The 25,520-nt window shown below is 43.0% G+C and overlaps 2 protein-coding genes and 1 long non-coding RNA gene across 3 annotated transcripts in view; 2 read left to right on the plus strand and 1 right to left on the minus strand.

The window, feature by feature from the left end:
- Positions 1 to 124: 124 nt before the first annotated feature.
- On the plus strand, positions 125 to 9,759 carry LOC119658504 (NECAP-like protein CG9132). The gene is made up of 4 exons (XM_038065966.1): positions 125 to 374; positions 7,131 to 7,527; positions 7,587 to 7,783; positions 7,859 to 9,759. Exons 1-4 carry the CDS (start codon positions 286 to 288, stop codon positions 7,917 to 7,919), a joined length of 744 nt encoding a protein of 247 aa, XP_037921894.1. The 5' UTR covers positions 125 to 285; the 3' UTR covers positions 7,920 to 9,759.
- A 6,157-nt stretch (positions 9,760 to 15,916) lies between these two features.
- On the minus strand, positions 15,917 to 17,179 carry LOC119657762. Its single transcript, XR_005250168.1, has 3 exons — positions 16,784 to 17,179; positions 16,490 to 16,724; positions 15,917 to 16,428 (listed from the first exon to the last, which is right to left on the minus strand). It is a non-coding gene; the product is annotated as an uncharacterized LOC119657762 (long non-coding RNA).
- Positions 17,180 to 17,212: 33 nt separating this feature from the next.
- LOC119657760 (protein scalloped) overlaps positions 17,213 to 25,520 on the plus strand; it is a 323,480-nt gene continuing 315,172 nt past the window's right edge. Inside the window, exon 1 of the mRNA XM_038064824.1 lies at positions 17,213 to 17,488. The gene's annotated coding sequence lies outside the window, so the exon portion shown is untranslated. The remainder of the gene's footprint in view (positions 17,489 to 25,520) is intronic.

A 25,520-nucleotide genomic window follows, 5' to 3' on the forward strand; every position in this document is an offset into this window, starting at 1 on the left:
TTTCATTCAGCTTTGAACAAATGCTTCCAGTCTACCACGAATCCATGTAACAAACCATCATGTCATCCTTTGCCCACAACCGCCTGAATCCGCTGAATTACCAGCTGTCAGCTATTCCAGAATTCCAGTTGTCATTCCGCGAGAAAAAACGACCCAATGACAATTTATTCTGCTCTTCACGGAAAAATAGGAATTTTTCGTATGTAGACGGGATTGTTGTGTTGCTGACGTTCGTGTCGAAGAAGTAAACATTCAACTGAAAATTGCATAAAACCAACGTGACAAATGGCATCGGAATACGAAAGTGTGTTGCTCGTGAAGCCAGAAGTGTTTATTTATAAAATTCCACCACGGGCCAGCAACAGAGGATATCGGTAATGTACAAATCCTGACTTTTTCCAGCTTGTCACGGAGTAATTTTTGGGGATTGTGGTGCCGTCGTCGTGTGCAGTGTCGTGCAGAGCAGATCTTCGGCGGAGGAAGGGATGGCTTTGTGCCGCGGCGTGCACTTTCTACTTTTTCGTTTTGGCTTTTCATCTTGATAATTACGCTCGGAGATTTGTGTCTTTTTTGTGGTGCTCGGCAGTCTGTGGACGCTGGGATTTGATACGCCCCCAGACGCTGCTTATCGCTTTCACATTGCTGGGTCCATCCGACTTAGAATTTTAAGATAAATGAGCGCAGAACGAGGGGAAATGCAAATGACATTCCTCGGGAAGTTGCGAAACTGCAATCGATGGAGTTGTAAGCTCTGCAGGTGGCGACAGCTCGCAGTTTGCTAATGCATTTAGGCAAATTTTGAGCTTGAAATGTGTGTGATCTTATGACACGTTAGTGCCTGGGCTCTAGCGCAAATATGACTCATCGCCAGGGAACCTTCCATCCGTCCCCAGGAGGGTTAGATTGAAAATCTACTTCGGAAGAATTCCCACCTGTTTTGGTCAACTTTTAATATAGAAGTTTTTGCCAAAAATCGCGAGACAGCTTGAATATCGTTCAAAACTGATGTTTTTAACCTTAGAAATATCGATCGACGGATTTTTATATCGAGAATAAAATTCTTTGTTATTAATGGAAAACATTACCGTTAAGGCATAATTTGGTATTCATGCCATATGAGTTGGAGAGATTTCCTATTTATTTGCAGATATTGTCCTCTTGCAATCCTCATATTCTTCCTGCTGGCGATGTCTTGTTTTCCTTCGCTATTTCCTTCGACCACAACGCTGTTTTCTGGCCACGTTCAGGCATTTTTTATCCCAATATCCTCGGCAGATTTTCCACGCGATGTGACCTCCGAAATCCCCTTCGGTTTCTCCATGTGGACGTGCACCGATGGATTACGAAATCTTATTGGTTTCAACTGCCTCGAGAAATCATTGCCCGCCTCTATCATGAGAAGTTTGCCTCTGCCTTCCGCTTTGTTTTTAAACACTCCAGAGTCGTGGGTGGAGACGCACATTTGGAAAGATTGCAAGACTTAAAAGTTCCTTCATTTCTTCTAGCCTAGCATTGAGGGACTAAGCCATTTCGTCATGTTTTCCGTCGCATCAGGGATGGTCAGTGATCCTTAACAGGTGAGGTGCCCGAGCAAGTGGCTCTGACCCGCTAGCTGGCATTATATTTACGTCCAAGGTAGTAGCCTTGAGAAAGTTTTTCTGTGAAGAGCGAACTGCTAATGTCCCATACACGCCGGGATACACTGGGAGTCTCCGGAGCCGTCGACAAATCTTTGAGCATCAATGGGGTGGTAGTTGTGGCATGTATCAGGAGCCAGCTCTTTCAGAACCCTGGTCGGATAGTCTGCATTGAATCGGTATTAGTAGATCTCGCTCCCCGAGCGAGTGCTGATCCCTCCTTGAGGGTGTGGAGATCGCTGTAGCTAAATCTACTGCGTCACGAATTAACCTGCAGCGAAGTACTAGAGCGGCGTACACTCAAAGCGCCCGTTCCGGTGAGAAAAAGTTTCGTTGGATCTAGCAACGAAGCTGCGCCCCTAGACCTGACCACGAGACCCTTTTTTGAAGTGGAACAGTCCCAGAGTGCCTCGTGACATCGGAGGTAGGAGCGTGCTTGACGTAGCGGCACATCATCCCCAGGTAGACTCGCTGCGCGCTTATTTTTATAGCAAAGAGCAGGCGAGTCCCTTGCATGCGGCTGTCTGTGAGATGACTCCACTCAACTTGTAGGATCGATTTTCAATCCTCCGAGTGGGGAGGGGATCGATAAATGGAAGTCGGAGGCAATGCACGGTATACACGTGAATTGTCTTTGGCAGCCATCTGTCGATTTCCATTGTCGCTGCCAATAGGTAGGCGAGCCACTCAGGCGGGTGTTTCATTTCGTGGTGAATTATATTATTATGGTTCGTCCCATCCTAACGTGCGGACGTCTTTGTGGTGGCAGGTGCTGAACAAAAAGCACAATAGAACGAAGCTTAACAGGATTCCAAGCAGATGCTACCGCCACACGCAAGCCGAGCTTGACGGGGAACTTTGCTGGCGATACTGCAAGTCTTTTACAGATTGGGACATGAACCGAATCCAAAGCGTAATGAAGTCATTCTGACCGACAGAATGGTGATTATTAACGTTTCATACTCAGTGGCCACATCCTCCTGGCTGGTCGCAAGTTGTCCCAACAAAATCGTGATTTTCTGCAAAAGCCCCAATTGCTAATCGTTTCGACTGAGCAGTGTAGAGAAGAAAATGGCGTGCTTGAAGTGGTGACCCCGTCAGTTCAACGAAACTAGAAACTAAGATCGGTGTACAACGGTACGTCACAGTCAGAAGCTGGTGTGATCTCTCTCAGGAGCAATTGTCTAAGCATGTATCAGCGAATCGGTTGGAAGCATCCAAACTCCAGCAGACAAAGAGCAAGTCGAGTAGAACCTGCTGAGTCAGCCACGCTGCCCATTTTAACCTCGAAAATCAATTGGATTTCGTTGATTGCAATCGCCAAGGACCAGTGGATGCAGTTTATGTCAAGAACGTGCCCGGCGAAATTGTCGTTTTAGCATCGTCGTCAACTATTCCGCCACCATGACCCGAAGAACGTCGCACTTTGCAGAGCTGCTAACTTCAACTGTTCTTGAAAAAGCCTCAACGTCTGCTGCAGCAATTTTCTGCGCTTGGAATTCCCCGCTCTTTTCGGTGGCTACGACAATATGGAAGCTCCCATTTTACCGGGACCCAGTCTGCTGCTTATGGAAATGAAGCAGTTGTCTGCGGACACAGTGGCTCTGCTCCAATCTTTGTAGTTACAACAGTCAATGGCCCCATGGGCAACCATCGTGCAAAGCTTGGAGGTTTCTCATTGATCCCACAACCAACCTTACGTCAGCAGGGACGATCTCTACCTGCTCATTCAACACTCGATCCATAATTTTCGAAGACGTTGCCGACCCCCGCGTTTGTGCACTTCCTCAAAAATACCGCAATGTAACTACTGAGCGTAGCCTCTCCAAGCCAGTAAAGTATAATATTCAGCACTACATCAACACCATCGGCTCTCCTATCTTCTCCAAGGTGCGTCTACTTCCACCACAGAAGTTCGCTGTTGGGCGGAAAGAGGCTGAAGAGCAAGGTATATACAGACCCTCAGACAACTGTTGCGGCGAATGGAAACATTGTTGCATCGATATCCCATATCGCTTATCCATGACTTTGCGTATTCACTCGTTGTAGCCTTATTTTTTCTAGCTTGGTTCTAGCCAAGGCCCACCACCAAATCCCTGTAGCTCCTGAAGATATTCCGAAAAAGACAATATGTCTCGGACTCTTCGAGTTCACTAGGATGACTTTTGGACTGTGCAATGTGGTGCAAAAATTTCAGAGATTCATCCACTCTGTTTTACGAAACATAAACTTTTCTTTCGTTTCGATGGGTGATGTTCTGGTCGCCTCCTCTTCAGAGTCTGAACGTATAGCGCACATTGAGTGCATTTTTCAACATCTCCTTGAGACCGGTCTTTTTTTCAATGTTGAAAAGTGCAAATACATCCAACCGCAGGTTAGATTTCTCGGCCACAATATATTTGCATTCAACCAGACGCGGAACAGGTACAAGCAATCGTGAGCTTATCACTGACTAGGGAATGTAGTTTCAATTCTCTTTTTTCTCGGAGTTAGGCAAACTCCTAAGTTTCAAACGCCACCGGCATATCCCTACCGGGATGCTTGAAACATGGCACAGGGCTCTAAAGGTCGCTATAATGCTTCAAGACGATCCTTCTTGGTCGCAGGCCCTACTTCTCGTCCTACTTGGCCTACGGACAGTCAGCCGCGAGGAGTTTGTTGGAAGCCCCGTGGAACCTGAGACTCCCCAGCAACCCAGTTCTCCACATGAGATCGAGCCTAACTGGCCTGTTGCGTCTGCTCAGGGACGCCGTGAGCTGGATCAAACCACCGTCACCTCCTCAGAGACCTTGAGTCTGGCGGTAAAGACGGACGACTCCCGGAAGCCGGTAAAGTGATGTGGACCTCGTTCAAGAACTTTAGGAGGCGTACCCTAGAAGGTTTTAATAGCTCGCCTGAAATCTTTCTTCCGGGAGATAAATACTCCCATGGAAAGTGCGAGTAGCGCGTCCGGTTCGACTTGCCAAGCTGAAGGAGTTACCTTCGGACTTTCGTTGAAACTCCCAGGTTTCAGCTGGCGGTGGCATGCTGTAAAGAGCGCTGTAACCAAATCTATCGCGTCGCGAATTAATTGGCAGCGGAGTACTAGAGTGTCGCACATTCAAATAACAAAATCGTGATTTTCTGCAAAACCCATCGTTGCTAATTGGACAGGATTAGCAGTGGAAAAAAGAAAGTGGCGTATTTGAAGTGTGGATCCTCCTCAAGGGAACTGGGGCAGGGACTTTGTCCTCGAGGGTTCACCCGTTCCTGAATATTATGTCCTGCTCCCTTGCACACTATGCGTTATAACTCTTATGGTGAGAAAAATTTATAAAACTCAGGAGGCAGAAATGGAGGAGTTGGCTGCATTTGTGTGCAGCACGCGTGTGTACCGCTCACTAGGAATTAGGTACTAGCACTGAGGAAGGAGGCACGTGGTCTCCGAAACAATTGTATGCGGGATGCGCAGATTTCATCATTGTAGCTATTATCGGTTTTGATTTTCGACTCTAGATAGGCGAAATTACCAACGGTCTCAAAGTTGTATTCTGCTATCTTTATTCTTCCCGTTTGACCAGTGCAGTTTGATGTTGTTGGTTGGTTGTTTTTTGGTGCTGGCTATACTTTGTCTTGCCCTCATTGATGTGCAGCCCAAAATCTCGCGCCGCCTGCTCGATCTGGATGAAAGCAGTTTGTACGTTTCGGGTTGTTCTTCCCATGATGTCGATGTCGTCAGCATAGGCCAGTAGTTGGGTGGACTTAAAGAGGATCGTACCCCTCGTATTTACCTCAGCACCACGGCTCACTTTCTCGAGGGCCAGGTTAAAGAGAACGCATGATAGGGCATCCCCTTGCCGTAGACCGTTGTTGATGTCGAGTGGTCTTGAGAGTGATCCTGCTGCTTTTATCTGGCCTCGCACATTGGTCAGGGTCAGCCTAGTCAGCATTATCAATTTTGTCGGGATACCGAATTCTCCCATGGCCATGTACAGTTTTATCCTGACTGTGCTATCATAGGCGGCCTTAAAGTCGATGAAGAGATGATGCAATTGATGTCCATATTCCAACAGTTTTTCCATCGCTTGCCGCACAGAGAAAATCTGATCAGTTGCTAATTTGCCTGGAGTGAAGCCTCTTTGGTATGGGCCAATAATGTTCCGAGCGTATCGGGCTATCCGGCCTAGCAAGATAGCGGAGAATATCTTATAGATGATACTCAGCAACGTGATACTTCTATAATTGCTGCACTGTGTGATATCTCCCTTTTTATGTATGAGACAGGTAATACCTATTTGCCAGTCGTCATGCATTGATTCGCTGTCCCACACCTTGAGCACAAGTAGATGAACCACTTGGTGTAATTGATCGCCTCCATATTTAACCAATTCGGCTGTAATTTCATCGGCTCCTGGCGACTCATGATTTTTAAGCCGATGAATTGCACGGACTGTTTCTTCTATACTTGGTGGTGGCAGTTTTTGTCCGTCGTCCTCAGTTGGCGGGACCTCCAACTCGCCGATGTTTTGGTTGTTCAATAGTTCATCAAAGTACTCAACCCATCGATCCAATATGCCCATTCTGTCGGAAATCAGATTTCCCTCTTTGTCTCGACAGGATGAACATCGAGGTGTGTAAGACTTGTTGGTAAAACTTGCGCGATTGGTGTGATTGCTCCCTGTTATTTTTGAGTTCACAGATCTGTTGGTTCTCCCAGGCTTTGTTTTTCGGTCTGTAAAGTCGCTTCTCCGCTCGCCGGAGTTCGTGATAAGTCTCCGCGCGTGCCCGCGTTCTTTGAGAATGCAGCATTACTCGGTATGCAGCATTCTTCCGTTCCGTTGCTAGCTTACATTCATCGTCAAACTAGCCGTTCCGACTCTTTTTGCTCCTGGGGCCAAGTATGTTTGTGGCCGCATTTATGATAACGTTCTTCAGGTGATTGTGAAGATCATTTGTTGATGCTTCATCTCCAGGATCTCTGTTGGCTGCGGTTATTGCGGCATCAATTTCTCTCTTATAGGTATTGCGGAGGGCTATGTTGTGGATGGTTTCATTGTTAAGTCTCACCTGATTGTCAGTTGTTTTGCTCGCACTAATTTACTTACGTTATGATGCCGCCAATGTGTCGTCCTTATGGAATCAATCATCTTTTGGAAAGGGTGTAAGAGGAAGAGCAAAACATTTTCATATTATACACATCAATACCAAACTTCATAAAGCTATTAAAAGCTGCTTAAAAAAATATTGGGAAAAATACTAGATTTCACAAAATTACTTCAAATGTAGCTTTTGCATGATGGAGGTTTACTTGGGCTACCTTAGTGCTTGGAGCTCTTCTCCAATGTCAGAGTCACGTTCTCCTTCCCCGACATGACACTTCCTTGCGTATCACTGACCACCTTGAGCCCTAGAAGGTCTAGCTCCGTTAGCTTCTCTTCTGTGCACACCATGTCCAGTTCCCTGCTCAATGGTCTGCTTGTAAAAATCCTAATTTTATTTTTCTTTCCTTTACAGCGCCGCCGATTGGAATCTTGGCGAGCCAACATGGACAGGGCGTATGCGGCTGGTCGCAAAAGGGAACGCGGTCGCTTTAAAACTAGAAGATAAGGTGTCAGGCGCTCTATTTGCTAACTGTCCAGTCGATACATACCCAGGCGTGGCTATCGAATCGGTGTCCGACAGTTCACGGTATTTTGTTATCAGAGTTCAAGATGACAATGGACGTTCGGCTTTTCTCGGACTTGGTTTCGGTGATCGATCCGATTCATTTGACTTGAACGTAGCATTACAAGATCATTTCAAATGGGTTAAAAATCAAGAGCAGATTGAAAAGGAAAAGGTTGAGCCTAAGAAGGAATTGGATCTAGGTTTCAAAGAGGGCGAAACTATTAAAATTAATATGAAAATAACGGTAAGAGATGTAAATAAGATCGGTAGGTTTGAGTATTAATTTGCTGATATATCTGTTAGAAAAAAGACGGTAGTGAAGCCAATTCTCGAGCGGCGAAAAGTCGAGTTGGTTCAGGAATTTTGCCACCACCACCGGGCGGTTTAAACAAAATTGCCCCACCACCATCAGCTGGAGTTCGACAAAGTCCCACGGCGTCCCCGGCTCATAAACCGCCCCAAGGAACGGGCACCGAATGGGGTGACTTCACATCAGCGGGGTAAGTTGTGCTCATTCTAAAATGGAAGAATTGCAGGAAAATATGACTGAGAGCATATTCATATTCTGTTTACAGTTCACAACCGCCTGCGGCCGAGCAAAATACAACGAAAAATGCAAATTGGGTACAATTTTAAGTTTATTCATTTCTTCTTTGTGAAACGAACGAGGTGATGAATAAAAAACAAAATAACACTCGGTTAAACTTTATCAGATTCAGAAACACCTAAAAGTTAAATAACTTGTTGACGTATATTTTTACAAATTTAAAATTGATAAATAGATTAGAAAACGACGTAGACAGAGGACAACACCTGCTACAGTGGAGAGCCGAATGTGTGAAATTGTAATTGTTATCGACGGTTATGAGAGGAGAAATAAATTCGCAGAAGGCAAAGTGTGAACTTTATATTAAGATTATGAAGTGTAGTAAGAATCATATAAATATATGCATATATATGTATATTTAAAGTATAATAGCAGCAAATCTAAGAAGCAAAATATCGATCGAAGGGCGAGAGGTGAATACTATAAATAACAAACATGTTGAGATGATGCAGTAGTTTACAGTGAAGTGTCAATGCGTATGAGCTTCAAGTGGATTGTCTCACACGTAAAACGACAGGATTATAATACAAATCGTCTACTAAACTATAAACAACGTATTCCATAGACACATTTTGAAAAATAAAACAGGAGCACGAAGGTGAATGAGTTTGATCAGTTTTCGCCTGGTTGAATAGGAGGTCAACTGCACACGACTTCATATCATATCATAAATATGTTCCCTTCGTCCAGCAACCAATCTCAGATCCTGGGAAAAACGGTTTCCGTTCCCATCAGACGTTCAACCATCGCTAGGCTCAAAAGTTTATCAAATTGTTTATGCATAACACAATATTTCGACACCATATAGAACCTATTCGCTTATGTAATCAATCATTGTTGTACTTATACCTCTTCCGCCAAGCGTTTAATTATTGGCAAAATGAGTTTTTCCTTTGTTTTCACTGTTCACATGCATATATGTGGGAGGCAACTCATGTTGCAGATAGTTAACAGGTTAAGATGAATGAATTAATTATATAATGAATTGCACTATGTTCTGCTATTTTTTGTTGTAATAAACTCGTTTGATTTCGACTCCCGAGAGTCGCTTGTAGTTCATTCTCTGTATAGTTTATTTAATCAGCCTCGACGAATCAGAAAATAATTGAAATTACAACAGTGAACAGCCACTGATTGTAGAAACAAAACTTGTGTTAACGATTTAGACTCGTAGACCGATTGTAGTCGGAAATTAGTTAATCTTAAGTCTTCGTTGAGAACATCGTGGTATATTTGAGTTGTTGTTGTAAACCAATGATGTGTGTACGCATTATATCAATAACTAGGATAAAGTCCACCCGTCCGCTCCAATACCCTTCAAAATTCATGCCACAACCTTTTGCAATAGTTTTCAAGGTCTAAAACTACTTTTTTCTGCCTTAGGAAGAATTGAACCCTTTTTTGGTTATCCAACAACAACACCTACTCAATCTGCACGTTTTTTCCCACCTAACTATAGGGATTTTGTTATACTGTCCTCTTTTTTTCATTCCTTAAAGCATCCTGTCTGCTACAACTAAGGATATTTTGTTAATTTTTTATTGACATTATGCTTTTACGGAGAAGAAATAGAAATAACTTCTCCTCAGTTCGCTATCACTGAAATATCTTACAAAGTAAAGAGATAGATAAAAAAAGTGTGATATTTTATGACTACAAAGTAATGAAATGTGTTGCTTTTACGGTAAAGCAGATCAAGTATCACACGACATTCCATTGTTGGAAGGATATTTTACTAATTTAGTGCATCTTTATTCGTTTTGAATACAAATATTTTTTTGAATCCGTTTCATGTGTTGAGGTATAAATAGATTGAAGATTATTTTTTGATATATTATAATTAAATAAATTGCAAGAATTAAAAACAAATGGAAAGTCTTTCATTATTTCTTGGTAGAGAGTCTTATCAATGTAGGCGTTAAGTGCCGTTAACCTCGTCCAGTAGCAGGGTTGGCTCATTTCAGCAAGACATCGCTAATTCGGTCCTTCAATCGACTTTGATTTTCCGGCCAATCCTAGCTCGTGAGGCACGAATTATATGGCCATTCTGTCGAAGAAGCCTCTCTTATGATTTTTTCACGATAAGTGCCACATCTTCGTCTTCATTACCGCGAGGCTATGTTTATTGTCTTTGGAAGTCGGCCAGCACTCAAAAGCAGAGAAGAACCACGGAGCAACAGGGCGGGCGATAATAAGGTAGACTTCTAATTTAAGACGTTCGTTGAAGAATCGAACCCAAAGAACGCTGCTTGTGGAACGCCCTTTCATCTAAGTTGCGCTGATGCGTGAAGCAATTTCTTAGTGCACTTCACCGTTGGCTGATAGCACTGATCCGAGCTACTTAGATCGCTCAGCTCTGGGCTAGTCACTGCCAATGACACTGATAGTGTCTGTTTTATTTAGGTCGATCGTCATAAATTCTGTTTTGTTCAGTTTCAGTCGGAGACCGCGTTGCAACATAAAGTGTTTCCTAAATCGTGGTGGTTATTAGCAGACATAAAGGATATAATATCGAGAGCTGCGCTACATCTATAAAGTTTATAATGACCATGATTTTGTTGTTAAAGCAATTTCAATTCTTAATACCAGCTGATGTAAAGTTATTTCTCGGTTGCTGGGCATGTTGGTTATTGTGCAGAAGGTAGACAACTCTAAAGTTTTGAGAAGGAAGGTGGTTAGACTGATTTGACTGTAGGTTTTGGCTCGGGTTGTGTCAATCATAAATGCGTTTGTAACAGTTGGAAACTTTTTCACTCGACGATCAGTCCGGTCGAAAGTGGTTGTTGCCTTGTTCCTATCGTCATTTGTGTTGTTTTCTGCCTTATTTCCTTGTGGATCATTTATCTTATCTCTGACTTTCTGCCTGGTTGAGAGTTTGAAAGCGTGTTCGAAATCAGGTAGCATTCCTAATCATTTGTTGAGATACTGCCAAGTGAAACAGAAGCTTGCGATATTCGATTTTTTTAGCGACAAAACAACCACCTTGAAAAAGCTGTTAATAAGGTAGACGGCAAGGAGTTTTCACGATTGATAATGACATCACCTACCGGGTCAGCTAAGAATGTCATAAAATAACCTTGTAAATAAACAAAACGTTTTCATTTGTGTTCGTCTTCCTAAACCCATCCTTCCTTCCTGCGGGAGTAAACCTTAAAAAAATTGAGGTCCGGGATGAAGGAAGGGACAGTGTTAAATATGGGCTCGTAATTGGACCCCAGAGACTCAAACATAGTACCCAACACTGTTGAGGATCAATGAACAACATCAAGGGCTCTTTGTCTTTGTACGTTTCAGTAGTGATGCCGTCAACCATCAAGGGCGGACGACCTAGGCGGTGTATGATTTGGACGAAACAACTAAACAAATTTATCCTCCGCACCTACTGCCGTATCATGGATTTGGAATGGAATCAAGCAAAGTACATCGATTCCATGGCGCATTCATAACTCGTTTTCTGGAACTAAGTCATGTTCCGGAATAGAACCTTACCGATCAGTAAAGAATAATAGTGAAAAATAATCGATACTAGGCAAGAAATTTTTCAAGAAGTTTCACTTGAGTTCGGTGTGGAGTCGTGTTGACAGAATATGCTAAGGAGATTGTCAATAGGATTCTAGAACAGGAATCTATCTTTCGCATAGAAACGAGAATGGGGGCTTTTCTCTTGGAACAATATACAACGATCTTTTAGGCTGAAGTGTATGCGATCCTAAGAGCAGTAACGATCATCAGCCTTGAGCAGCCCTTTCGAAAAGCAGTTAGACTTGCAAAAACATTGTGGGCATTCAGACTCCCTGTGAATTATTCACTACCCAGGCATATGTTAGGAATAGGAATTCTACAAGGCAATAACTAACGATCCTGTAATGAGGAAGCGGAATCACGAATAACGTGACAACGAGATTTCACTTTGGTAAGAAGTTTGAAACCAGCAACTGATTACTTGGTACACTGACAGATTCCTCACAGTAAATCCAAGGAAAATATACTTGGAATCATTGGGTAAACACCCTAGCATATTCCAGGCGGAAATATACGCCATAGACAGATTTGCTTCAATAGGAACTTAAGGGGGCAAAATATTGCCGTTCTGATCGGCAGTCACAAGAAACTCGTTGGTGCGGTACCAAAAGCTGCCACATACAACAAGACCGCGGTAAAAATGCCTATAAATTTGTCTACTTTGGTAGCCTGCAGACTCAATAGGGTGTCGGCATTGCCATCTTAGAGGGTCAAGCCACTGATAAAACCGCGTAAGGAACACACTGGACCGTCTCGCGTTAAATGGTGGCGATTTCGTGAGAAAAAAATAGAGTTGATCTCTCTGACGCGATTACCAACCTTTATGAATCTCAAAGATCCGTGGAACCAAATAGGAGAATTTGCGCGCTGGGTTAAATTGCTCTACCACGCTCCTTAAAGTTCGAACTGCAGCGGGCATATAAAACCGCTTCGAGTCTCTGTCGGTGTTCTTCAAGGAAGCACCCTGTTGTCCAAAAGTGGAATGATCGCCTTATGCAACACGGTCTAAGCTTGAATTTGAATCTGAAACATAATTTTTCCCCACCGACCCCAATGAAACAGGCACTATCACCATCCACAGCCACCTGCACAGAACTGAGCAATTTAAATATCTCTGTTTAAATGTCTGCGTCACACATAATCCCAATTTGGGTGAAATGACGTTCCGCAACTGATGTTCTTTGTGATCGACACATTAAAGAACTTGTCGAATCCAAAACTTATCGCAGTGTCGTCCATCCTGTTGCCCGCTATCGTTCTGAGTGCTGGTCTATTATAAAAAAAAGCAATGAGCTTCTCAATCATGAAGATGAAGAAGATGTTACGTTTGACCAGGGGCGTAACACGTTATGATCATATCCGAAATGAGGTCATCCGCGATCAATATGAGTTTAGACCGATCGTAGAGAAGTTAGGAGAGAGGTATCTTCAATAGTATAGACATGTAATTCGCAATTGTGGCGGTCAAAAGGTAGTATAGGTCCCAGGGCGAAACGTGGATTGGTACTCACGATGGAACATGAAACCTGGGAAACACGTGCTGAACCAACACGAATAGCTCTACTACCAAATTTTATCTCCACCTCCACGTGTTGATCGCTGGGAGTTCTTTCTTAATTAAAAACTGCAGACGGGGAATGATGAAGGCGAGCCTCCGTCGTCACGAGACAAATTGTACCCGCTGGTCCTCCAGGTTGGGGGGTTGGGTAGGGCTGACAACCCTACACGGAAAACCGAAATTACGAAACCACGGAAGCAGCCTCGGACAGGATGGATTTTACAACGACTAACCCGGCAATTAAAACATAACAACGATTTGTGCATTTTCTCATGGAACGTGAGCTCCCTGTATAGACCGGATGCTGCTCAGCAGCTAACCAATACCCTGTCCCAATATAAAGCTGATGTAATAACGTTGAAAGAGATGCGCTGGACAGCGACCGATTTCATGGAGAAGAGTTACTACACTATATATTATAGCGGCCATCCAGTAAACCATGTGTTCGGAGTAAGTTTCCTAGTCAGCCAAAAAATGAAACCTGCTGTTATCGGCTTTGAAAACATAAGCGAACGGCTATGCACTCTGCGCTTGCGATGCAAATTTAGAAATATAAACCTCATTAACGGTCACGCCCCTACAGAGAAAACTGCAGAATCGGAGAAGGATACCTTTTACGAGACAGTAGAATGGACGATCGAAACGTGGCCTAGGTATTAATTCAAAATCATACCTGGGGATTTTAACATCAAAGTAGGGACGGAGCCCGTATTCATGCAACACGTTGGTTCCCATAGCTGACACAAGGATACTAATGATAACGGACTGCGGATTATTCAATTAGCAGTGTCACACGAAATGGTTGTTGGAAGTACCTGGTTTCCGCGGAAAGCGGTCGACAAGCATACATAGGCCTCTCCAGATGGAATCACTTTCAACCAAATTGACCACGTGCTGATTGAATGCCGCCACCTCTCAGGCTTGATGAATGTCAGAACATATAGGGGTGGCCAATATAGACTCGGATCACTATCTCGTTGGCATAGTGCTCCGAATAACAATACCACCCAGAATCCCCTCTGATAATTAGGTGAGAGTGAATACTGAAGCCATCCACAACATCCGTAACACCTATAAGGGGGAAATGGATGCCGCAATAACCGCAGTCAACAGAGATCCTGGAGATGAAGCATCAATAAATGATCTTCACATTCACCTGAAGAACGTTATCATTGATACGGCCGCAAACGTACTTGGCTTCAGTCGCAACGGCTGGTTCGACGATGAATATAAGTAACGAAACGAAAGAATGCATACCGAGTAATGTCGCATTCTCAAAGGACGCGAGCACGCAAGAAGAATTGCAACGAAATCCGGCGAGCGGAGTAGCGACTTTACAGCCCGAAAATGGGAGCCTGGGAGAACCAACAGGTCTGTGAACTCGAAAAGTACAGAGAGCATCTGCACCAGGTGCGGAAGTTTTACCAACAAGTTAGTGGGATGAAGCTTTATACACCTCGATGCTCATCCTGCCGAGACAAAGAGGGAAATCTGATTTCCGATAGAATGGGCATATTGGAGCGATAGATTGAGTATTTTTATGAACTGCTCAACAAACAGCATATCGGCGAGTTGGAGATCCAGCCAACTGAACACGACGGACAAATACTGCCACCAAGTATAGAAACAGTCCGTGCAATTCATCGGCTTAAAAACCATAAGCCGCCAGGAGCCAATGGAATTACAATCGAATTGGTTAAATATGGAGGTGATCAATTACACCAAGCGATTTATCAACTGATGTTCAAGCAAATCAATGCCTGACGACTGGTAACGGCGCATTATCTGTCGCATACATAAAAAGGGAGGTATTAAACAGTGAAGCAATCGAGACCATTCGACATCAACACCGGTCTAAGAAAAGGGAATGCCCTATCTTGCATTCTCTTTAATCTGGCCCTGGAATAAGAGATCCGTAATGCAGATGTTAATGCGAGAGGCACCATCCGCTTTAATCTACTTAACTACTGGCCTATGCTGACGATATTGACATCATGAGAAGAACGAACAGAGACGTACAAACTGCCTTCATCCATATCGAGCAGGCAGCGTGATATCTTGCGCTGCACATCAATGAAGGCAAGACTAAATATATGGTAGCAACGTTAGCAGCAAAAACCAACCAACCAGCAACATCAAATTGCACTGGTCAAACGAGAAGAATAAAGATAGGAGACTACAACTTTGAGACCGTTGACGAGGCTCAACAGGTTGCGATGGGGGGATCACCTAATCTGTATGGATGAGGATGATCCAGCCCGGAAAGTCTATAAGGGCAATATCTATGGTAGAAAAAGAAGACGAGATAAACCCTGCCTGAGATGGAGCGATGGCGTATGCCAGGACGTCAGATAGTTTTAGGAAATTGGAATTGGTGGATCTCGGCCTAAAACCGGTATGTCTGGAGTTACTTATTAAGGCAGGCCTAGACCTAATGATGATATTAAATATGATCAGACCACTAAGGCGCTAATATTCGGTATCCCGTGCCCATGCCCAACACTAGTAAGAAAAACGATGGGGAAGTCGAAACATGTACAAATTAAATAAAAAAATTCATTAGATTATCTTCAGTAGTTGCTTTGTTATTAATTCCCAAAAATAAGGGTGAAATCTACTTTTGACGGTGGAAGAGCGTCTTAATTCAGATTGAAATTGAAAATACTTATAGTTTAGCAATAGCGATTTTTGGCAAAAGCTCCTATTGTAGGTTTCGTTTATCCGATATCGAACCACGATACAAAGCTCTGCCACCTGCAAGATCTGGACTGCGGCCTTTCATTACGACAGTCTAGTGCAACTACAACTTTTTCAGGACTGCTAAACTGGAAAAAATATGTTAAGGTCTTTTTTCTACGAAACCTTTTGATTGAAAACTTCCGATTTGAACTTTTTCAATATTTAGTTATTAATACACTATTATGTCTTTCAATTACAATTATCTTTGCTTTACAACTATTAATTACTTCATTTTATTCATGACTTGGCTTATAACTATAGTCGCTTATATAATCTTTCGCACGATAAATTCCTTAGCTGTTAGCTAAATAAGGATCTGATCTATTAATTCTGAATATGATCCATTGATTTACTGGATCTAATTTGATCTTATGAGTTAGCTGGTCGCAGTACCAGATCCTTACATTCACCTGATCTGATCTAAGTGTTGAGGATTGTTTTATTTATTCCTTTTGGGATATACGCAATATCACGGTTTATGCAATTTGATATTCCGTGTTAGTGTGAAAAGTAAGATAAGAGTTGTATCTCAGGAATAAAATTATGGATCATTTGGGAAATTGTTAATAGAACTTGGGAAATTACAATTTGCCTCACCTATTGCTTCGCACACACTCAGGGGCAATGAGCTTCGTTCCTGAGTAATTTAGTGGAGAGTTTAACGTCCAACGACATCTGCTTGCTCTCTTATCGAGTTATAGACTTTAGTTAAATGGAATCTGAAAAAGCAGGTAAGGACCGAATTATAGATCTATGCCAAAAACCAAATGTCTGACGGACCATTCAACTCCGCTTATCTGCATCGGTGGAATGAATACGAAGGCGTCAGAGACTTAGTATATTCTGGTACGGTAGCTTCGAGCTCGATTACAACACAGATCGCGCCAATTTTGCCTTCTGTATATTATCATAAATCTGGATATGCATCTATCTCAACACTAACATTAAGTCGACGTTTTCTTGGTTCGGTCGCGGATTTAATTTCGTCTCCACTGGCCGTTAATCCAACTGTTAACTGCATATATAAATCAACGTTTTAATTAAATGTTCTGCATACAAACAAATTAAACTTACTAAAAAGAATAGAAGAAACCAAGAGCCTGCGAATTAGTTTCACCCCAGGGTCGGCAACACCCGCCCGATATCGCGGAGCAACAACTCCCAATCGCAAGCAACATTCGATTCTGAGTCCCATCAAGTGACAAAACAGGTTTGGCAGCTTTTCTACGATTGAGACTCGTTTCACGTCGTGTGGAAACCCAATCTTCCACACACACATCCGCATCCGCTGACGACCATGCACTGCATTGGAGCAAGAGAGCCAGCCGTAAACACTGGCGAGCGTCAGAGCGAGATGGCCACATCGACACATGACCGCCAGCCGCTCACGAACACTCCCCTACGCGATGATTCACCCTCCCATTCACCTTTTCTAGACTCCAATTCGCCGCGGTTTCGTGTTGCGCGACGGCGTTCTCTGCATTCTGGAAATATTTTAGTGTGCCATTCTTCGCATTCCGGGGACATTTTTGTGCCGCTGCCGTAAATTTCCGAAACAAAGGCCAGGCCCTCGCGTCTCGTGCGTCTGCGTTGCGACCGTTTCGGCTGCCTCCGCGAGAGATTTTCCCAAGTGGTGTTGTGGCCCGAGAGCCGTGTCGCCTTTCCGGACTTTTCCGCAATCCGGTCCGTGTGTGAAGACGCGCTTTTCCGATCCAGAAAGTGCTCCTCCATCGCTCCGGCGGCGGTCTTTGTAGCGAGCAAGCCCCGAAATTGCAAAGGGTAAGCATAGTCACTAACACTTTGTTAATTTCACGAACACCACCGCAGGCTTTGTTGATTGCCGCCGCGTGCACAGGTCGTGTACGTACGCGAGAAACGTGTTGCATTCGGCCTGGATTGCGCATGTATCAACTCCAATTGGGCGCTGTCTCCTTCTCTCGCACGGCATAGGGTTATCCCGCGTTGTGTCAGGTTAAGGTCAGGCGCATGTGTGCGTTGCGGCGTTGCGATGGTGTGGGTGATGTGTTTATTTACCCTTCGAAATGCGCGCGGCGAAAGGCGAAATATGAAAAGAATTTTCGCCGCAAAAGTTTTTCGAATTATCCGAATTTTTCTTGTAGTGAGAATTTTCTAAAGCAGATGGCGTTCGAAAATGTTTTGTTTACTTCCTCATTGCGTGCTTTTGAGCGTCTGCGTTCTCTTTTTCGCGTGTCGCGACCTCTTAATTTCCGTATACAGACCAAGCATTTACAGTTACGTCATGACGACATGGAAAAGGTGGTAAAAGGCCGAGTAAACGGAAAAACGGCTCTTTCCCACTTGAAGGCGACAGCGGTAGCGCGGCGGCGATTCACGGCGGAGAGTTGACTTGGAATTCGGTTGGGAAGTGTAAGAGCAGCTGCTCCGCGTTCCGGGGGTTGAACCGGCAGTTGGTGTTGGCATGCTCTGTGAGCGGCGGATATAGTGAGTTCTTATTGGGACTGCTGGGATGTCCCACAAAGGATTTGGGCTAAAACTCAAATTGGGAATAGTTTTCCACTTCGAAAGGAAGAGAAATACAAATTTTGTGAATGCTGGCACAATTGCTTCAAAAATTCCGTTAAAACCATCAACAGGGCGAATACTGAGAGGGGTTAACTTTGTGAACAGTTGAAGGTGGAGAACTGCCCAAATAGTAAATGAAAAGGCGATGGTGCTGTTATTGCTGGGATTAATTCTGGTAGAGACGCGTCACACTATTCCTACGGGAAAACCTGGTATGACCTAAAACGTTCCATCAAAACAACAGCAGGAAAAATCATTGGACGTGAATCCCGGCATCAAACAACATTTAGAGCGAAGCATAAGGACGAATAGAGAAAATTTCCAACGAACAGCTAATCAAACATTAAGGCAGAAGAAACGAAATAAGTCGGGAAACCGGGGGCTTAACGCTTCAGGTATAAAAGGTTTTGTGTTTCCTTATGTGAGGAGCATAACGCAGTTCTCCATTGGCCGATAGCATTGACTCGAGATATTTAAATCGCTCAGTTCTGTCAGCGGCGGTGACCTACCCAGAACTAAGCGATTTAAATATCTCGGATCAATGCTATCAGGAAATGGAGAACTGCGTAATGAAACTGTTTCACGCCCTAACGCAATCTGAATGAAGTGGCATTCCACAACCGGTGTTCTTTGTGATCGACGTATCTCTATACTTCTGAGTGTTGACCTGCTATAAAAGACAATGAACGGCGTTTTGCAGTAATGGGGACTAAGATGTTCTATTGGACTAGTGGCGTGATATGTTTTGATCCAATCTGAAATGAGGATATCCGCGATCGATATTGCATAGATCGTGGAAAAACTGCGAGAGGAGTTGTCGATGGTGTAGTTACGTAATTCCCGCTAATGAGAATTCTCACCAATATTGGTTTAAACATCGAAGTCAATGGTAAGCGACCAAAAGGCCGGCCGAAACAACGGTGGCTTGACACACTGGATGGGGATTTGAAAGTCTCGTGATTACATCCTGATCAGGCATTTGATAATATAAAATGACGAAACCGATCACGACGAGCCGATCCCGCTTGTGAAAGGCACAACGGCTGAAGAAAACGAAGAAGATGTGAGGAGTGACGAGCGCGTGACAGCTCCGTGTCGCACAACTAAAAATTCCATGAATCTCTATTTTTTAGAAAGTTATTTAAATAAATTTTTTGATCGAAAGCCTTGTATTGATAATAGTCAATCTTATACGCTTCGTACTCTGAGTTTAATATTATTAGCAAATACGAAGAATTTAACCGACATCAGATATAAACAAGTCAGAATACCGGAAGCTCGTGCTTCAGGTATAAAGGTTTTGTGTTCATCTTATGTAGGAAATTTCAACGCACATTTTTCTATCCGTATATAACTACAAATTCAACATAATCTTTCATATTTTTCCAAACTACGAGATATACGTACATATTACAGCCATAGATATTCCGCTCACCCTAAACAAACAAACCGTCAATTTTCGAATACTGTGCACATATATGCAAGTATATATATGAATCGTACCCATATTTCCGATTTACTTCTTATATCTATTTGAATTAGGCACTACCCGCAAAGTTCATTAGCACGCATATATTATATACCTACATACACACATGTCTGGTTGACAAATAACTAAAAAACTAAAACAAAATAATTCTCTGCGACCCAATTCAAAAGAACTCATTTCGTTGTGGTATTGACGAATTAATATGTGATGATGACGTCATACAGGTTGTAGAGTGCACGAAATTCACAAAAAAATGTGAAGTTTCACCCCCTGTAACTTTGTTAATTGGATTTTCTTCAAACTTGACCAAACTGCGCATTATTTTCTTCGTTACACGCATGTCGAATTTTCTACTTCTGGCATGAACATAAGGGGGGTGCCGGGTAAATTTCTAAAATGTGGAAATATACTATTATTAACTTTATTTGTGCAGATATCGGAACCCGATATATTTTGAGGCCTAGATTTAGTAGAGATGCACCACTGTGATTTTTTTCAAATTTTTTGGTTGGATAGGTTTTGAGGACCTGTTACACTTTTTGGGGGTCATATTTTGAGCCCTCACTCCCCTACGTTTCACCCAAAGTCAAATATTGAACCAGTTTCAAAAAGTACTAATTGAGACCTTTCATTTGATACCCCACATGGCTACATTCTGTGAAAAAAAAATTTGCACCCTCCATTCACATGTATGGGGAGCCCCCCCCCCCCTAAACTTAACACAAAATGGCGCCACTTACAGCATGTAAAAGGAACACCAGATTACATACTCTTATCAATTTTCGTGACAATCGGTCCAGCCGTTTCCGAATAAATCGGGTGTGACAGACAGACGGACAGACAGATACCGTCTCGATTCTAATAAGGTTTTGTTTCACACAAAACCTTAAAATGGCTGGGGAGAAATAGATTCTTCATGAATCGAATTTTAATATTTTACTCGAATGCCATGTCGAACGTCATCATATCATTTGTATGGCTTAGTACGTTGTTAATTCGCACGAAATTGACAAGTTTGAACTGCTATAACTTTGGCACTAATAGTTGGATTTTTATGAAATTTGGCACGCGTATGCACGGTACTGCTCTCTATGTCGGCGCGATTTAGTATTCCTAGGATGAACTCAAGGGGAGTTTTTTTATCCAATTTCTAATACTTGATAATATACTATTAGTAAATTTATTTGAGCCGATACCGGAATGGGACATCTCTCGAAGATTGAATTGTTTCTTAATTACCTTAGAAATAGTTCGGAAATATGGTGAGCTACTCTGGATGTTGTGGTTATTCTGACTGGCCCTAATTCATTAGTTCAAATATGTTCAGAATACGTGTCCATCCTGTGACATAGAAGTGGAATTAACGGAGTATTTGCACGATGGACTCGAACGCACGCAGGATATAGAACACTTCTTTTGCGTTAATGACATGAACTACTTTGCTTACCGACCGTCAAACCGCGGCGGATAGATGGTGAGAATATTTCGAGCGGATTTCAACTGAAGAATTGGCTTATTCTCCACTTCGACAATCATTGCCAACATTTGGAGCAGTTCTACCTGTCATCATCATCATCAACGGCGCAACAGCCGGTATCCGGTCTAGGCTTGCCTTAATAAGGAACTCTAGACATCCCGGTTTTGCGCCGAGGTCCACCAATTCGATATCCCTAAAAGCTGTCTGGCGTCGTGAATCAAGCTGGATTTGTCAAGAATTGCGGAACTACTGGGACTATACACGCTGCGTGGTTACTCATGGAGAAACACCGTGAGAAGCACCGCTTTCTTTACATTGCCTTTTTGGATCTGGAGAAAGCGTTTGACTTATGGTACACGAACTCATCTGTTATGCTCTACGACAACACCTAGTGCCAGAACAATTCTTGCACTGGGTTCAATTGCTCTACCACGATTTGGAAAGCAAAGTTCGAATTGTGGTAGTGTATCAAAACCGCTTCGTGTCTCTGTTTGTGTTCATCAAGGAAGTGCCCTCAAACCACTCCTCTTTGTTCCTGTTATGGATACTATCACAGGACATCCAACTTTCCGCGCCCTATACACTACTTTATACAGATGATGTTTCTCTAGCGTCTAATAGCAAAAAATTATCTCCAGCAACTTGTCCAAAATTGGAATAATCGACCGATCCCCATGAAGGAGGCACAATCACTGTCAGTAGCAGTGACCTGCCCAGAACTGCGCGACTTAAATATCTTCTGAGGTTGCTTCACGCATTAGCGCAACTTGGATGAAGTGGCGTTCTACAACTGGTGTTCTTTGTGAACGATTATCAACGGACGTTTGAAATCTAACGTTTACCGCAATGTCGTCTGTCCTGTTGTTCTCTATGGTTCTGAGTGCTGGCCGACTATAAAAGAAGACAGTGAACGGCGTCTTGCAGTAATGGAGACGAAGATGTTGCCTTAGATTAGTGGCGTGAAACGTTTTGATTACATCCGAAATGAGGATATCCGCGATCGATATGGAGTTGCACCGATCATGGAAAAATTGCGAGAGAGGCAGCTTCGATGGGATGGTCACGTAATTCGTGTTAACGAGACAAGATTGGTCTGAACATCGAAGTCGATGGTAAGCGATCAAAAGGCAGGCCGAAACAACGGTGGCTTGATACGCTGGTTGGGGATTTGAAAGCGTCGCGATTACATCCAGATCAGACTTTTGATAGAACCAAATGGCAAAACCGATCCCGCGCGAAACGGGACAAAGGCTGAAGAAAAACAAGAAGAGATAGTAGTAACCAGCTTGGGCAACATACTTTTTTCGAAATGGCTCATTTCAACTTCGGATGGAGATGACATCAGTTCCTCTAACTTGTTTCCCAGCTAGGCTCCATAAGCAATGTATCTGTCTTTAGCAATAGCTTTGGAAACAAGTGTTTCTAAGTCATCTTTTTTATTCCGCCCTGTAGATTTTCCTGTTATTATAGCATAAAACGAACAACTTGTTTTTGAGTTCCTTTATGAGGCTTTGGGCTTTGCAAAGATAGTCTGTCATGTCTCTGGGGTTAGAGATTGAATGAAAAAGCTGATTTTGATTGAGCATGAAGTGAAAAGTGGAGGTACTTCTCGGGTATTGAATATTGATTTGGTTTCTGATGAACTCTGCCGTCCTTATATGCAGTTCCGTCCATGGCAGTGGTAACACTTCAGAAGTTGCTCCACTTCTGTCATGGGAATTGTACAACTGTAAGTAGTAAGGCAACCAGATGTTGGTCCTATTTTTTATAACACATTCCTGCGAACTATGTTGAAGAAGCGCTAGTTTATTTCAACTCTTCGTCTTCTAGTTCTTGGCAGCTGCCCGGTAGGCTTGATTAATATCTTGATATTCAGTTAGGTTTTCTCAAGCAAGTTTCACAAACCGATCTGCGGATGTTCTTGCTAAAGGTATATACATACACGCCATATCAATATGTGTAACGAAGTTTGGTGCCAATTGTACCATTGTCAATGAAATTATTAGTAGGATGAACTTACATTTTTCGCACTCAAAGAAAATGGGCACCGCCACAAGGATGTCAATTCAGCCTTTACGAATGCTTACGAATTATGACCCTTTCAGAAAGGGTTCGATTTCATTGCGAGTCAGTAGCATACAACCATTAATGGCCCGCCCAGCTTTCAGTATAGGCTTCCCTTAATAAGAAACTCTAAATATCCCGGCGAGATCCACCATTGCGATATCCCTACCAGCTGTCTGGCGTCCTGGTTTACATCATCATTCAATCTAGGCTATGTCTTCCATTTCTACTATGAATATTGTTCCTATACACTTTCCCGGTTGGATTAGGTGACCAGCTCATCGCAGCTTATTGAGACGAATTTTATGTACAACCAAATTCATTCATAAATCTTGTCGTTATATAGGCTGCGGAAAAATCTTTCCTTTCGCTCAGCCCCTGAGTAGTGTAGTAGCAGTATGTGCTTCGTGAGGTATTCTCAATTGATCTCACCCATCACAACAAAAAAAAACAGACAATTGACACTGATATGCAAATAACTAAAAAAATCCAAAAATGGAAAACTAAAACGTCCCCATCAACCCCGCCATTCAAATAAGTTCACTCTATATGAGTCTTAGAGTGCAATAAATTTACCTGAAATGCGAAACTTTGACCTTCTATAACTTTGTTAAGTTGGATTGCCTTCAAACTTTTTAGAATTAGGTCCTATATTATACTGCTGCCAAATTTTGTATTTCTGGGATGAACTTAAGGGGGGGGGGGGGGTTTCCGGTAAATTTCTAAAACATGGCAATATACTATTATTAACTTTATTTGTGCATATTTCGCAACGGGATGTATTTTGAGGCCTAGATTTCACATAGATGCATCACTGTGATTTTTTCCAGATTTTTTGGTTGGATAAGTTCTGAGAACGAGACCTGTTTCACTTTTTGGGGCACACATTTCGAGCACTATCTCCCCTATGTTTTACCCAATATCAGAAATAAGACCAGTTTCGCGTACTATTCAGCCCCTTTCATTTGATACCTCACTTGACCATATTTTTTGAAAACAAAAATTACACCCTCCTTTCGCATGCATGGGGACCCCTCCAAACTAAACACAAAGTGGCGCCACTCACTGCATGTAAAGGGGGACACAGACCACATGTTCTCACCAACTTTTGTGACAATTTGTTCAGCCGTTTCCGAGTAAATCGGGTGTGACAGGTGTGACAGGCTGATGGATAGACAGACAGACATTGAATCGATTTCAATAAGGTTTTGTTTCACAGAAAAATTTAAAAATTAATAATGCGAACCAATTTTTGTTGTGGGATTGACATATTTTGAAATTAATTTTTTCTGTGCCATCTTATTCATTATTCATCCATTCCCAATTGCTATCCTTCTGATAGCAACAGCTTTCCATCATTGCTGTTTTTCAAAAAAACGGAAGCTAATCCTAAAAAAATAAGATAATGACATTTGGCATAATCAGATTGCTTCACACATTTCACCAGTCATCCCATCCCAACCAGTCTAAGGTTTTTTTCCGCCATTTCGCGATTTCTGTTTTTCTTGGCCACCTTTAGAATTGCTCAGCCTTCCCAGAAATCCACAAATTCATTCACGAAGCACAGGGATCCAAACAAACGCCTAATTGTGTCTCACCATCAATCTACCTGTGCTAATGCTTGCCCCCGTGCTCAACCGCCCAAGCCATACGCGCTCCACACTCGCTTCGAGGAAAATTGAATAAAATCAGTTTGTAATCGAAAACGAAGTAGAACATACGGACAAAGAGCGCCCGATCCCAGCAAAGTTTGCACATTACCAAGGCGCTCCGTTCTCTTTGTCTTAAACGTTTTCTTACTGAATTCCTCACCGTCCCAGCTTCACATTCAGATACTTCCCGCAATGCCATTGTTGCTTCGCTCCGTTACTTTTTGGTTCAACTTGTCTCGTACGCTCGCGACACCGAACCCAGTGCACGCATGCTCTCCCGCAGCAGCACCCGAATCGCACCCCACGGGATTGTATCTTAAGGATATGCTCAAGGATACGCAGGCACCCAGGGACAGGTTGTGAGATTCCTTGCTTCCTCCGTGCATTCGCGTAAAGGCGTTTATTAATTTTTCTACGGCGGCGGAAATTGAATTGTCTGGTGAATGCGGGAACATAGGGCATTCACAGATACTCGGCACGGATTCAGATACTCGCAGTCTCTTTGATCCTAGGAGGGAGGGGGAGGAGGACCGACCGTACGGCTATCGGCCCCTTGTTGAATCCAATCAGGATCAGGTAAAAGTG

The sequence above is a fragment of the Hermetia illucens genome, chromosome 5, assembly GCF_905115235.1.
Source record: "Hermetia illucens chromosome 5, iHerIll2.2.curated.20191125, whole genome shotgun sequence".
In the NCBI taxonomy this organism is placed as follows: Eukaryota; Metazoa; Arthropoda; class Insecta; order Diptera; family Stratiomyidae; genus Hermetia; species Hermetia illucens.

Excerpts from the sequence above, each read along its gene's own strand:
- LOC119658504 (XM_038065966.1), top strand. The coding sequence starts at position 286 with ATGGCATCGGAATACGAAAGTGTGTTGCTCGTGAAGCCAGAAGTGTTT. Across the intron at positions 375-7,130 it reads GCCAGCAACAGAGGATATCG|CGCCGCCGATTGGAATCTTG; the intron begins GTAATGTACAAA and ends TTTCCTTTACAG. Across the intron at positions 7,528-7,586 it reads AAATTAATATGAAAATAACG|AAAAAAGACGGTAGTGAAGC; the intron begins GTAAGAGATGTA and ends TATATCTGTTAG.